This window comes from Patagioenas fasciata, chromosome 19, assembly GCF_037038585.1.
Source record: "Patagioenas fasciata isolate bPatFas1 chromosome 19, bPatFas1.hap1, whole genome shotgun sequence".
Classification (NCBI taxonomy): domain Eukaryota; kingdom Metazoa; phylum Chordata; class Aves; order Columbiformes; family Columbidae; genus Patagioenas; species Patagioenas fasciata.
Genome location: NC_092538.1, coordinates 11,205,611 through 11,219,265, shown reverse-complemented (window position 1 = coordinate 11,219,265; position 13,655 = coordinate 11,205,611). Strand labels below are relative to the sequence as shown.

General features: G+C 47.4%; 1 protein-coding gene across 13 annotated transcripts in view; it reads left to right on the top strand.

Moving 5' to 3' along the window:
• The window catches only part of BCAS3 (BCAS3 microtubule associated cell migration factor), a 285,403-nt gene that overhangs the window by 256,803 nt on the left and 14,945 nt on the right, over positions 1-13,655 (top strand). For 5 of the 13 annotated variants that reach the window (XM_065852773.2, XM_065852775.2, XM_071816953.1 and 2 more), the window contains 2 exons: positions 6,473-6,640; positions 12,948-13,013. The exons of 1 other annotated variant lie outside the window; for it this stretch is intronic. In XM_065852773.2, the coding sequence (XP_065708845.1) occupies positions 6,473-6,640; positions 12,948-13,013 (234 nt within the window). Of the gene's footprint in view, positions 1-6,472; positions 6,688-12,947; positions 13,014-13,655 lie in introns of all 13 variants that reach the window. 7 more of the 13 variants (XM_065852779.2, XM_071816955.1, XM_065852777.2 and 4 more) reach the window with 5 other exon arrangements.

Sequence of the window (13,655 nt, the reverse complement as noted above, 5' to 3'; positions counted from 1 at the left end):
CACGCGGATTTTCTTGCATTTCATCGTTTTGAGTCCTGCTCTGGATGGATGGCACATCCTGCCTCTGCTTTTTAAACCATCCCGTCTCTCTCCCGTGTCTTCTTGCTAACCCCAGGGCTCGGCCGGGGCTGTTGGAGCCCTCGGCGATGCTCGGGGGGTTCTGGGGGGTGTCATTCAGCTTTTGCCAGCCCGGGGCTCGGCGTCGGGGCCGCGGTGACGCTCGGGTCCCTCGTTTGGTGGCCAGGTGCATTACCAGCGGGCTGGCGCGAAACCGCAGTTCGGATGGCAAATAGCAGTCACAGGGAGCATTCAAGGGAAAGGCAGGGTTTAATAAATACACTTAATCATTTATGTTTTGACCTTAACCCAGGCTCGTACTCGGGCGCAGAGAGCGGAGAGTTGAAACCGTACTTTGTCAAGGCTCCTTTGGCTGATGCCGCGGTAAAACAGGGCAGCCCGCGCTGAGGAAAGGCAGATCCTTCAGAAAGGAGAGTAAAAGGTCAGAACTAATCCAAAAGGACAAGCAGTGTATGTCTGTGTGTATATTGGGTTTCACATATGAAATCCAGTCATGATAAATCTGATGGCTTTAGAAACATCTACTTTGATTAATGAAAACATAGTTCCCATAGACCATGGGTTTCATACTTCAAAGTTCTCCTGGATTTAGGACCTTAGGTTTTGCTTATTCATATAACATGCAGGAAACTATTTTTAAATGAATACGGGAGTTTAAAAAAAAAAAAAAGGCACATGTTTCAACATCGGTGGTGCAGATAGACTGGATAATAAGGAGCAAAATTAACAAACAACAGACCTTTTATTATGCATTTTACAATAATGTTTACATTCTTTCCTCTATATTTGTTTTTCCTTGAAAAGATTTATGTATTTATAAAAATATCTCGCTGCTCCAGCTCTGAAAATTGCAGCCTAGCTCTACATTTGAAAGCCTTCACGATGGCTGCGAGCGCTGGCTGCGTTCCTAATCGTCCCAAACGCTTCTCCTGAGCCCGTGGTTAACCCCTTGTGCGGGGCCGGAGGAGACAGCGGTGGGGAGGAGGAGGATGGTGAGATCGTTGGGCACCGCCGACATCCTTAACGTGTCCATTGGTGGCCTTGGCCGTCATCCCGAGCCAGGCAGCGGGACGGCGCGGCCACTGCCGCATCTGACGTGGGTGATGGTGGCGACCTCCTCCCTGCCCATCGGCCTCCGTCCCCGCCGAGCCGCTGGCCACAGGGCTCCCAGGGCCACCCCGCTCCTCCTGTTTGCTTAAAACTCGGTTAGAAATAACGACAAAGGAATAAACAGTATTTTTGTTTACAAGCCCATAGCGCTGAGGAGGGACACAGGGACCTCTCAGCCTCGCTTCGCCGAAAGTTCAAAGGGATTTGAAAGTGTTCGTTGCCTGTGGGCCCGGGCACCCCGGCTGAAGTCTCCATTAATTAAATGCACTCACAGGATACAGAGCTGGTGAGTAATGTCCTGTTTATAGCAGAACTGTGAGCGATTCTGGAAAAAAAGAAACTCCGTGGGAGGGAAGATGACAGGGAAAGAGTCGCTCGCAAAGGCTGCGGCTCCTGCCGCCGTTTCCAAAGGCAATAATGAGCGTTCACACCTTGATTTAGCGGCCGTACGCAGAGGTGAGCTGTCGCAAATCCCATCAGACATAAGCGGACGTCCACGTGCTGTGCGGGGGATCGGCAGCACAGGCACGTGTTCCAAATTCAGATACGGGGCAGGTCGGGGAGATGCCGCTTCCATAAGGCGTTTGCATAGGTCCCGTTCCAGCCCCGAGAGCTCTGCAGCATTCCCCCCGGAGCAACAAACTCATGGCACGGGAGCGAGCTGGCAAAGCCCGTAGGAAAGTTCAACCATTAATATTTAAAAGGGGTATGTTACAATTTGACTCACCGCTTTGGGGAAGGAATTTCCATGGGGTTCTCGCTCCCGGCTGAGGATTTCTGGGCAGCTCCGTCACGCTCGGGCTGCGGTTACCAGCGTGTCCGGGGCCCAGCGGGACGGGACTCACTTCAAAGTCTCCTCCGGCTTCCGAAGCGGCCAGAAAATCTGGAGGTTGGTGATGGGCAGCCTGGCAGCCTCTCCTCTCCCTCCGAGACCATTGAAGTCGCACCCCAGGGTCTGTGGTCCCCGGGGGTCGCACCCCATCCCGTTCACCAGAAGGATGCATCTTTTATCGGTTAAATTTGGCGGGTCATTTCCTCTCCTATTTACTCCGTTATTTTTGCTCACACGTATGTTGCAATATGCAAGGTGAGGCTCAAAACTGTCAAGCTCTTTAATAGAACCATTACTGTATTTTTGGAGAACTCGCTCTTTTTGATTTACTGTTCCTTAGAAGACAGGAAATGGAGCTACTTGATTTCATATTTTAAACAAAGCCGTCCAGAGGTTTAATGAAAAAAATTTCCCCTGGCTTTCGAATTAAAGGGCTATGGTGAAAGATTTAGCTTAGCTATTTTGACTTAGAAAAATAACACAGTAGAAGCATTAAAATATTTTGTAAAAATACTTTTTACTACTAGAGGTTTCAGAGAAGAAAAGAAGCCGCTCTGGTTTTCTCGGTCGTTTGTTGGTAGGACTAACTGTGAAATTAAAGGATGTTTCCAAGGTTTGGGATTTTTTTTTCCCCCTTTCTGTAGAATTTATTTTCCTTTTATATTAAAAACCGTGAAACAATTGCGATGCAAAAGACAAATCCTGTGCTTCTAAGTAAGGTAATTTGGTATGAGTAATAACAGAAGCTTTTGCCATTAATAAAACACCATGAGAAATGTTAAGCAGAAAGACGAGGGGCCTGATTCCGCGTGAGTAAAGGGCGGTTCTCGTTGGGCAGCAAATGCCACTGGAAGGACAGAAGTGGGAGATGGGTATCAGGAGAAAATTGAAGTTTTAATGGGAAAATTGTGTCTGCGGAGCAGAATTAGCGTGGAGTGTTTGGGGCAGTGTACAACTGAACACGCTGCAACTGCAAAACAAAGCACTTCCGACCTCGGCGTTCAAGCCAAACTTTCTGCTCATTCCGTTTGGTTTGATTTGGGGTTGGTTTTCATTTGCAGTGCAGGGGATCTGGGATGGTGCTCGGGCATCACACAAAGGAGGCCGATGGTCTGAATTTCCACCCAGGTTCATCGTCAGTAAATACGGGGGGAAGGAGCTGTTCTGCTGGCTTGAAATCACCGCGCGATGGGTGAAATACCGACACGGTTTCAGCGGTGTGGCGGTACAGGCCGGGGCGAAGGCGCCTTCTCTCCACCCTTCGGTTTAATCCTCTGAATCAGCGGGAGCTTTCTCGGCCACCTCGGTCCTGCGGTTACACTCTGGCTGTGGGTTCGGGGGATTTTGACAGCAGGACACTCTGCGGAGGTTTATTTGTAAACTTCTCTCTGGCCGACGATGGGGAATTCGATACCTTATCAGCTGAGATACTGGGATTGAAAAGGGGAGAGCAAGGCAGCCAGGAAGAGATTACAATTTAATAAATAACAGAGATACGGGGAGCTGCTATCAGTGTACGTCTAATGCCATTAGCTCGGGTGCCGTCGGTAACGACGTACAAAGCACCCAAAGGCTCCTGGGGAGGGCCCAGCTCATCTGCCATTTGATGCACTTCACAAAGGAATTTTCCAAGGTGTAAAAATACCCAAGACTTAATTCTACCTTGAAAAAGATATTTTACTACTGTCTGGTGATGCAACAGCAAGAAGAACGGGAAGGTCCGTGATAATCGGTCTTGTTGATCCTGAAATAGTTTTCTTCCATGTCAAAGAGAGACAGAGCCAGGGGTTTATGGTGGGAAAGGACCCACCTGTTCAAGCAAAGTCCCATCTTCTACCATCACACCGCGAGCAACCTCGGTCACACATCTGTGCGTTGAGCTTTACGTGGAACCGATTTTATCAATGCGTAGATTGAAATAAGGAGGAATTTGTGGACTCCACAGCAGCACAGAGCAGGTGATGGGACACAGAGCTCTGTCCCCCAGTTCGTCACCCCCAGGCAGGGCGGTGAATCACAGCAGGATGCCTGGACATGAGTCCCATTGCCAGCCGTGCGCTCCAACCGCGGCGAAGGAGTGAAAAGGGAGGAAAGATAAAACTAGAGCTTTTTTTTTTTACGAGAAAACTTTCTGTGCAGTTAATCCCTCCAACCTGCATTTGCATTAACACTTGCAACCTCACACGTTGCTGCTAAGAAGTTTTGGCAGCTCTTGGCCCTGATTGCGGAGGTAACGCTGCACTTGTCTCCTTTGCTCTCACTCAAGTATCTCAGGAGCCAGAGCCCGGCGCTTTATGAAGTTTCTCCCTGTACACATACGCAGGCGTCTTGGCAGAGCTTCAAAAGCCATTTGCCTTATTATTCATATGTCTGCTTATAGGAGCAGAAATGCTCCCATTTCTCACTTTCAGAATAAGGGCAGGCACTAGCGGAGAAGAGATTTCTCATCTCTGGCACAACCTTGCAAACCTGCGGGAGCTTCATCATCGCCCCACAGCCACCCTGGGGTTTTGGGATGCGAGTTTAACAACCCCCCCCGGTAACTCCCTGGTACATGAGCAGCCCTATCCAAAAAAACCTGCAGTACTGGGGTCTTGGAGGGTGTGTGGGTCTCGGGATCTGATGAAACCACAGAGGGATGACTTGAAAAAAGAAGCCTCACAAGAAGACCAAATGTTGCTTTTCCCTCTGCAATTCGGATAGCGGACAATAGGGAAATGCTGCAGAGACTTAAACATCATCAAAGTTACTTTGCCTCCTCACTGCGTTTTCTCAAACAAGCTTCAAGAACCCTTGCTTTAAAACAAATTAGCAGGCTGGAGTAACCTTATAAATCCGAAGACCCATTAGAAGTTGAAATATTTGGTCATTCCTCCTCTCGGTTTAAACTGGGATTCATCCAGAGTTCAAGTGCGTGCATCACATAAGAGCCACGGTCCCATTTTGTAGAGGTCCATTTTAGCGTTGATGGTTTTCTAGTGCCAGGAATCTACTCCGCAGCCAGGCGAGGAGATAAATCAAAGCCGTGCGCGCCGATGAAATTCAGGAGCCAGGAGTCACCGTTGCAGCCCATATAAATCCCTGCATGCCAGCCCCGGTGCTTTAGTCCGTGCCATTAGAGTTCAAAATTATCTGCCCCTCTTTGCTGATGTATGGATTAACCGGCCGGCCGAGTGTTTACGAACGGTTATCACCCGGTACTTTGGCCGTTATCAGAGGAAGGGACGCCTGCCGCGGGGCTTGGTCTCTCACCCTTTCTATTACCACCTGTCAGTGGCGGGGGGTGTGCGGTGAAGCTGTACAGTCACAGACCACAAGTGTAGATAGTTTCTGACGGCTGATCAAAGGGGAAAACCAAAGGCCTGATAACAAGGACGTGTTTCATGTACTTTTAACTTTGAGAAACATTGGCATTTGCATTTTTTCCCCTCGCTAGGCTGGCAGAAACCAGGCACAATAAATGCTGTATATTCAGTTACTGAATAGTTGAGTAAATGGTATGTGCTTGAAGCAACAAAGCATAACTGTAATCTTGTTCCGAGGGGGAATGATTTAAGTAAGCCTGAGCAGAAGACTTGCTCTATAATAAAGTAGAATAATTTTAATTTGTACTTTGAAGTGATCTTGAGTTCAGAATCTAATCTTTGCATTCAGCAGAACATCCTACGCTGTTGCGAATGAGGTAATAGCCGCAAGTTAAGGAATTATTTTAAGTATCTTTTGGAGGTACGTGCGCTCCGTCGCAATAGCCGGCGTCTTCGGGAAGGCGCTGCTGCTGGAAGAGCCTCTGTGAGCTCGTGCTTGACCTAAAATTTCGCAGCGCAGGGACTGAGAAAATGCACAGATATCCCGGACTGCAGGAGGGGCTCACTTTTCCCTTGTGCTTCAAACACAAGGCTGAGAGCAAGTCGTCCTTCCCCCGTCCGTCTGCCGCGCTGGTGCACTTCTCTGCTCGAGAGCAAGAAAGGGATATTAGCTCCAATTTGTGCCCATTAGCAAAGATGAAATGACTTTTTCTATTGTCCAAGATGAGAGGGGGAAAAAAGTGCTCAACAGCAGCCCAGGGAAAGACAAATCAACTTGAAGCGTAATTTCTAGTTGTTTAACGTGTAGTTAGTAACACACATCCAGTTTTTTAACATTATGGTTCCTGATTCTGTTGTCATTTCCATCAGTGCCATTATGCTGATTTACTGACTCTCGCTAATGTGAGACCAGAATTGGGTCTGTATTTTTAATTTAATGTTTTTGCTTACAACTGCTCGGTCAAAGCCGTTCGGTACTTATGGCTCTGCTTGCTGCCGCTGTGCTACCAACACCACCATTCCCACTAACACTCTAAAATTACCTTTCCAGGACCTCAAACCGCAAAGCTTTCTTTTCTTTCCAATGCAATAAACGATATGTTTGGAAGCAGTTTGGTCCCAAACGTGTCCCGTTTGTTTGTTGAAGGTGCCTTCGACCGGAGCGTGACCTTGCTGGAGGTGTGCGGGAGCTGGCCCGAGAACTTCGGCCTCCGCCACATGTCGTCCATGGAGCCCAGCGAGGAGGGCCTGCGGGAGCGCCTGGCCGACGCGATGTGCGAGTCTCCCAGCAGGGACATAGTGGGCTCAGGAACAGGTACAAAGAAGAGGTGTGATCAGAGATCACGTACATCTCACCCAATGGTGATTTTTATTTATTTTTTTTTTATTTTGTTTTGTTCTTTTAAGTTTTGCTTTTCCTTTCCTCTGCACGCTACCCCTCTGACTAGCTGACTTCTTACATAGCGCGAGATAAGCCCCACATAAGAAGAAAATATTTCTAGATCGCATAAACATAATCTGAGGGGCCTAAGGTAACCTGAAGATAGTGGTGCTTGGAGCTTTCTCACCGTGTAGCTGTGACGAGGACTCTCGTCCCTGCCCGGCCAGCTCGGGAGCACCCGAGGCTCAGTGCAGATCGCTGCCCTTGCCCGAACAATGTCATAATCACACACATCCTCATTCTGTGTCCTGGATAGAGCCACTGCGAAGCGCTGGTTCTGTAATCCACATTAATCCATCTTCATCAGCGTCCATTATATTGATAAATTATCTCATCTGTTTAAGTAAATGGAATGGCACGTCAGAGATTATGCTGCTCAGAAGGGGCCCAGCGGTAGGAGATGCTCAGAAATGTTAAAGCACAGTTATTGTGGTTTTATTATCTCCATTAATTTCGACTTGTTGTAAAAAACGCCCTCTAGTAAAAGGACTAGGCCCGTCTTTGTGCCATTTGTGTTGTGACCAGCAGCTGACAGTAACGGTGGCTTCAAACCTCAGCTGCCAGCTCGCTTGTCACTCTGCTGGCAGCTCGCCTGGGAAGGAGAAAGGGGACAAGCTCCAGCAGAAACGTGTGGATGTGCCAAGCCACGGCCATCCCACGAGGCTGTGGAGAGCAGGAGCTGTTGCCCTCACGTGTTGCCAAGGGGTCCGTGCTGCCCTGGGCTCTCCCTGCTCTGCTCCAGCTGCACCTTTAAGCCCTTGTCTGTAGGTACAAATAGCAATAACCAAGCTGCTGAGTGGTGCAGAAACCCCCTTCATAGCCCAGCTTGTCACCTTTCAAACCATCTTTCATATGACTTGAGAAAGGTGGAGTCACAAGACAGTTTGAGATTTGGTATTAGCAGAAGGAGCTGGTTGAACGCTAAGTATGGGTCTCAGTTACAGATCTGGTGCAAATTCTCACCAGCTTGTTGCCTTGGATGAGGCTCTGAAGGTGCCCGTGACTCCAGTGCTCCATCACTGCGGTGAGGATGGAGATGCCTCACATCGCTGGTGTGGAGCTTAATCGGCTCATGTCTGTGAAGGGCTGTGAAGGTGGAAAAACAGGCTGTGAAAATGGACAAAGGCACCTGTTTCAACCCTTGTTGACCCATAGAGTGAACTTTGGGATGGTATCCCCTTCATTAGCGGAAAGGTGAGGGGAATACCTAAAGGCCGGTGTGCCAGGTTAATGTGGCTGACTGCTCTGGGGACTTGACATTGTATTATATTCTAAACCGAGAACTTTGTCAGAGCCAGCAGTCTTTATTTTCCTTCCATCTTCACCCAACCCAGCTGATAGCAGTGAGTGCCAACTGCTTTGCCCTAAGGTTAGGCTCACGGTACTGCAGGTGTAAAGACAGAAAGGAACTGTTTATAGAGGTGCTATCACTGAGCTAAAATTCATCCAAAGAGATTTCTCCCTGCTTTTGCTCCAGACACATAAATCTTCAGAGTGAGTGTAAGACAGATGCCATCTCAAAGCAGCAAATGTAAGCAGCAACAGTGAGCAGCATGAGTATTAACTCACCCCATCCCACTGCCTTCCTCTCTCTGTCATTTTACTCTGTGTTTTCCTGCCTGTCGTGGGATTCTCTCTATCACTAACACGCTTTATTCTCGGGGTTTGGGCATGTGGTGACTCAGTGCAGCAGAGAGAACCTGGTGATAAGGCTGTGAACTCCCCTGCCCTTTCCACTTCCAGCCCCTAACAGCTCTTGAGCTGTTCCTCTTACCAGATGGCCATAAAAAGTCCTCTCCTGCTCGGAGGATACCTGGAAAACTGCTCTTGCCTGGGGAGTTCACGGCGCGGGGCTGCCCGCAGCCATTTGTCAGGCTGGGGAGCACGGTAAAGTGCTGGCGTCTGTCTGCTGGTTAATAAATGAGCGTGGCGAGATAAATTTGGAGGTACATTACCCCTGCTTCAAAGGAAAGAGGTGTCTTTGTTGGCTCGTAATAAGTAGGATAGTTTTGACTTCCCCCAAACCACGGACATCTTAACAAAACCAGGCTGAGCTGAGTTATCTTTGAATAACGTTCAGTTTTCTAGCCCAGCTCTTGCTCGGATTCTCTTCTGCCCGCTCACCTCAATGAAATGATAGCAAAGAGTTCAGCGAAGGATACCATCAATTTGCTTGTTGTGAGTTGATTTATATATTGGTACTGGTTCCAAAGATGGGGTTTATGTTTCTGCAGTAGACCCAAAATTTTGGAAGTTATAAACCTCCTTCTAATAATCCTAAAATGACCTATTTTAACTTATGCATGCCTTTATGTTATGTGTGCCTTGAGCTGCTGCTTGCGCTCCTTGGATTCTCCGCAGTCCTTAAATACATTTTACGGGGATTTAATGAAACTTGCAAAGTCTTGTTTGAATTGCAACACGAACTAATGAACATTTCTAACTCTGAATGTGACGATACGTGCATGCGCGGTGCTCGGGTCCACTGCGTGGACAAAGACAAAATGGGCAATGGGGTGGACAGTGAGACTTTATCAAGTGCTCAACTGGTCCTGACATGCACTTAATGGCAAGAGATAAATAGATTCTTTTAATGCCTTAACTGTTAGGACATAGCTGACACGTAGATTTATTTAGTAATCAGGGCTGATACGGTGCGGTAGTGGGGGGAACGCGTGCTCACGGCACACAGACCACTTTGGGGAGGAGATATTCCCAGTGTCTTTGTTTCTTACCCACCCCATTGTGCTGCAAATCAGGGTCAGCAACGCCTCACAGGTTCAGTGGTCACGGCAGAGGCAGAAATGACCCAAAGGTTGGTTATACAGGAAACATCAAACTGGAGGATGCTAAAAACATGAGGAATAATCCAGCATTCGTAAGGAAGGGGAGTTAAATGGCCTGACAGGTCTTCTCCATCTCTGACTGGTTGCCAAGGGCTGTTGGACAGTGGATGGGAGAAGAACCAGATCTGGAAAATGACCCCCCAAAAACTCTGCTTTCCTTGTGACCTAAATGATAACTCCAGTCATCCAACTAGTTGACTTGATTGGGAAACCAGCTTTTCTCCTTGTTATCCAATTATCCAGACGACCCATGTCTGTCTTAAGTGGAGTCTGCTGTACATAAGCTGTCAGCCTAGATACACATTTAATTCCAAAGAAGGCGTAAATTGGCAAAGATGCAAAAAGATCTTTTTGCTGTTTCAGTTTCTGTCAAAAATAAGTTCTACTCACAAAATATTAGTGGTCAGTGACCTCTTTTGCTTGTAAAGCTTTGTTTTCAAGCAGCTACAATATTTACATTTGCAGTATAGTTTCTGAGTATGTGCTGGAGCTTCACATTGCGTTCTCAAACCATTAAGAAGAAAAGAAGCAGCTAGTATTGTGATTTATGAAACTGCTTCCAGGAGACAGATCTCTCTGACCGTGTTCCACTCAAAGTGGACATGCAGAAATTGCCAGACCAGGCTAGAAATCCTTCCCTCCAAAAATACTGTAATCAGTAAATCCTCTGATGGATGCGTTCCTTTAACAAGTACATTTTGTAAGCTTTCAAATGCAGTTTGGTCGTCTCTAGGCATAATATTGAAAATCAGTTTATAATAGGGGACCAAGCCTTCGCCAGGCTGAGCGACAGGGTGTTTTCTGGAGTGATGCAGCTCCGCATCTGCAGCACCAGGACAGATCTTCCCAGCGCTGGGTTCATCGCAGCTTCTCCCTCCCTTGACCTGGGTGAAAGCTTTGCCTGGATGATAAATCTCAGCACAGCTTCAGGCTCAACTTGCACATGCTTTACCAAATCAAAACCCGTTCTCTATGTCTGCTCGGGTTTATTCATCTAAAGCGCGTAGCACAGGGACAGAAGGGTAGAGCTCTTCTTCAGGAGACTAACACAACCGGCTTCCAAGAGAGAATTGTCCATATATAAAATAAGTAAGTGTTCATCGCTACTCAGGTCATTTTGTCACTTTCTTTAGTGACAGAGGCGCTGCTGCCGCTGGGTGTTCTGCCGGGCAGCTCTGGAGATGCGGGACGGCGCTTGCTGTGTTTGCCGTGTGCGGTTCCCATCCGTGCCCGTTTGCTGCGTCTTCTCTCTTATAACTTGTTTGGCTGCCTCGATGTTGAACTTATATTTGTACCTAATATATTTTGACCAAGCATACCCAAACCCACGTTGCTGCAACGTTTTACAAGTGGCAGAACTGTTCTGTGGACATACAAGAGTGAAATTGCTTTTTGTGGGCATTTAAGCCTGTTCTTTTTAATAAATTCAGCATGAAATCCGGTACCCTATGATGGCTCAGTTTACACTGCAGTTTATGGAGCGAAGTAGCTTTTTTCTCTGCCTGTCCTGCCTCAGGAACACATGCAAACTTGCAGTGAGAGCCCATATTACAATCTGCAGAGCACCCCCTGAATTTGGCATCTTAGAACTAGTGCTATAGGTCTGGACAGGGAAGGATGCAAGTGCCATGGTCAATACAACCCGCAAGGTTTGAAGAATTTAAAGCAAGGTGTTTAAAGCCCATTATAAAATTCCAGTTTAAAAACAAAACAAAACTATTTATGGCTGATTTTCCTCCAAAACTCCCAGTGTGTGAGCTACACCCGCAGAAAGCCAGTGGTGGCACAGCGGGGAGGCGCAAACGCCGCAGAGCGCCCTGCGCCGGGCCTGCGCAAGAAACCGTCTGGATTCCTTCCAAATTCCATGAACAAACTCATAATGCGATGAAGGAAGCTCCTATGTTGAAGCAAACTCTTTAACCTGATTAATGGGATGTAAGTAAGTGGAGCTAATTAGATGTGCTGTTAGGGAATAGCCCATAACGAATCCCACGATGCTGTTGGGATGCTGGTCCCCAGCTGAAGCCTGGTTGCACCAACCTGAGCCTTACTCAGGATCCTGGTCCCCAGCCGAAGCCGTCTGGTTGCACCAACCTGAGCCTAACTCGGGTCTTAACACCCTTGAGCTTTGCAGGAGGATGTTTTTGAGATCTTGATGTGAGATTTGTGGTCTGGAGAAGGGAAGTCGCAGGTTTCCCGGTGCACCGGAGGGAGGAGAGCGAGCTGCTGCCCCCGGTCCCATGCGAGAAGCATCAGTCCTGGGGTTCTCCAAGAAGAGAAGCCGCCTGTGGTCACAGGCTGTGTGCACAGAGGAGCAGCCACCTGCACACAGATGGACCTGTACGTTTAGTTTCAGGAATAGGATTAGCCCTGCATAGAGTCAGAGCTCAGCTCAGCACCTCTCCATCCCTTCCTTGCTTCTTTCCTTTCTCTTCCTTTCAGTTTTCCAAGACAACTTTTCCTCTCCTTGTCCTCAGCTGGTCTTAATCCTGACTTGGATGTGGGATGTAGGAACCCAGGAACACACAGCAATCGATTTTCCCCCTGCTGAGTGTTTCTGCAAAGAGATTTCTGCATAGGTTCAACGCAAAATCAGCGTGGGCAGCAAACACACGGGCCTATCAAATAACATTGATGCTAAAAGCAGCCTTTGAACATTCAGAATATTCATCCCAGGGTCAGAGATTAAATTACCCCCCTCAAATAAGCCTAAGAGCTCAGTGCAGTTCTTCCTACAAAAGGTTTATTTGGGTGAGACTCTTCTAAAAGGAACGAAAACTCAGGGCTCATTTTTGAAAGCGCTGGAGAAGACGAGCAGCATTTGCATTGCACACATTTTAACGTGGTTTTATGAGTTATTTCTCAAGTACAACGCGCAACAACGGCGCAGCTGCCCTGGGTGGGACATCAGGGGCTTCAGCATGGGTTTGTCCCCCCAGAGCAGTCCGGTCCCGCGGCCCCGGCAGTGCCACCAAGGCCATTGTCACCTCCCAACCATTCCCCAGTCTCCAGATCCCCCTCGCCACCAGCCCCCGGGGGTATAGTGGAATTTCTTCCAGGTTGTCCATTATTTAAGGGGTAAGGGTTGGGGGGGTGAATGCTGATACCGCAAATGGTTCTGGTGTGAGTTCAGGTTTATCGCTGTTTGTAAGAAAAGAAATCTGATTATATGTCTAAAGGGAGCACTGATCCTATAAGACAACGCTGATTTTCTGCCATTTGATAACAAGTTGATCAACTGCATTTTCTTATTATCAATTGTGGTGTGGGGAGATTCCTTTTCTTTCTCTTATTCTTCGATCATTTTTTTAAGAAATATTTTATTTTTGATACAGACACAGCCGGTGAAGTAGCAGTAAAAAACATCACCGCAAAGAGGCACATGGCTTTGAAATGTTTTGGTATGTAACATAACTGTATTGCTATCAGGTCTTAACTTTTGCGCAAACAATATTTCTCCTTGTTGTAAAAGCAAACCCTGTGTCAGCTCGCAAAGGTTCACTTACCTACACAACGCGGTTGTAGGGGAGCAAAACGAAAAATATCTCAGTGTCTCAAATCATTTCACAAATGACATTGTTCTATTTCTCCCCTTAAACGAACAAGAGTTTCTTTGATTTTTTTTTTAAGTCAAATTTAGGATTCTGCTGTTCAGAGCAGAGAGGTCACAAGGCCCTAATGTATTTAGCATTGACTGCCCTCTCTTGTAGTGCGTCTATTAGTCAGTAATTTGATTTGTACCTATTCATTTGCAGTCCCTGCAGGAGCTCTGAGCTGGCCCCAAGTATAATTGGTGCTGTCTCTATTTTTACATCATTAGATTAGCCCCGACTCCTGGCCACTTGTTGTCTGCGCTTGTCTGTCCATTTATACAACCTAATGTAACACAAAATTCATTACTGATCACATTACTTTCAACTCTGAAGCCAGCTTTGTGATAAACATTTTGTTAACCCTTTCTTGCCAGCAGACAGACCTGGGGGATAAATGCACTCTCCCTTTGCAGAAAAATCAATACCATAATAAAACAAAGTGCAGTCACA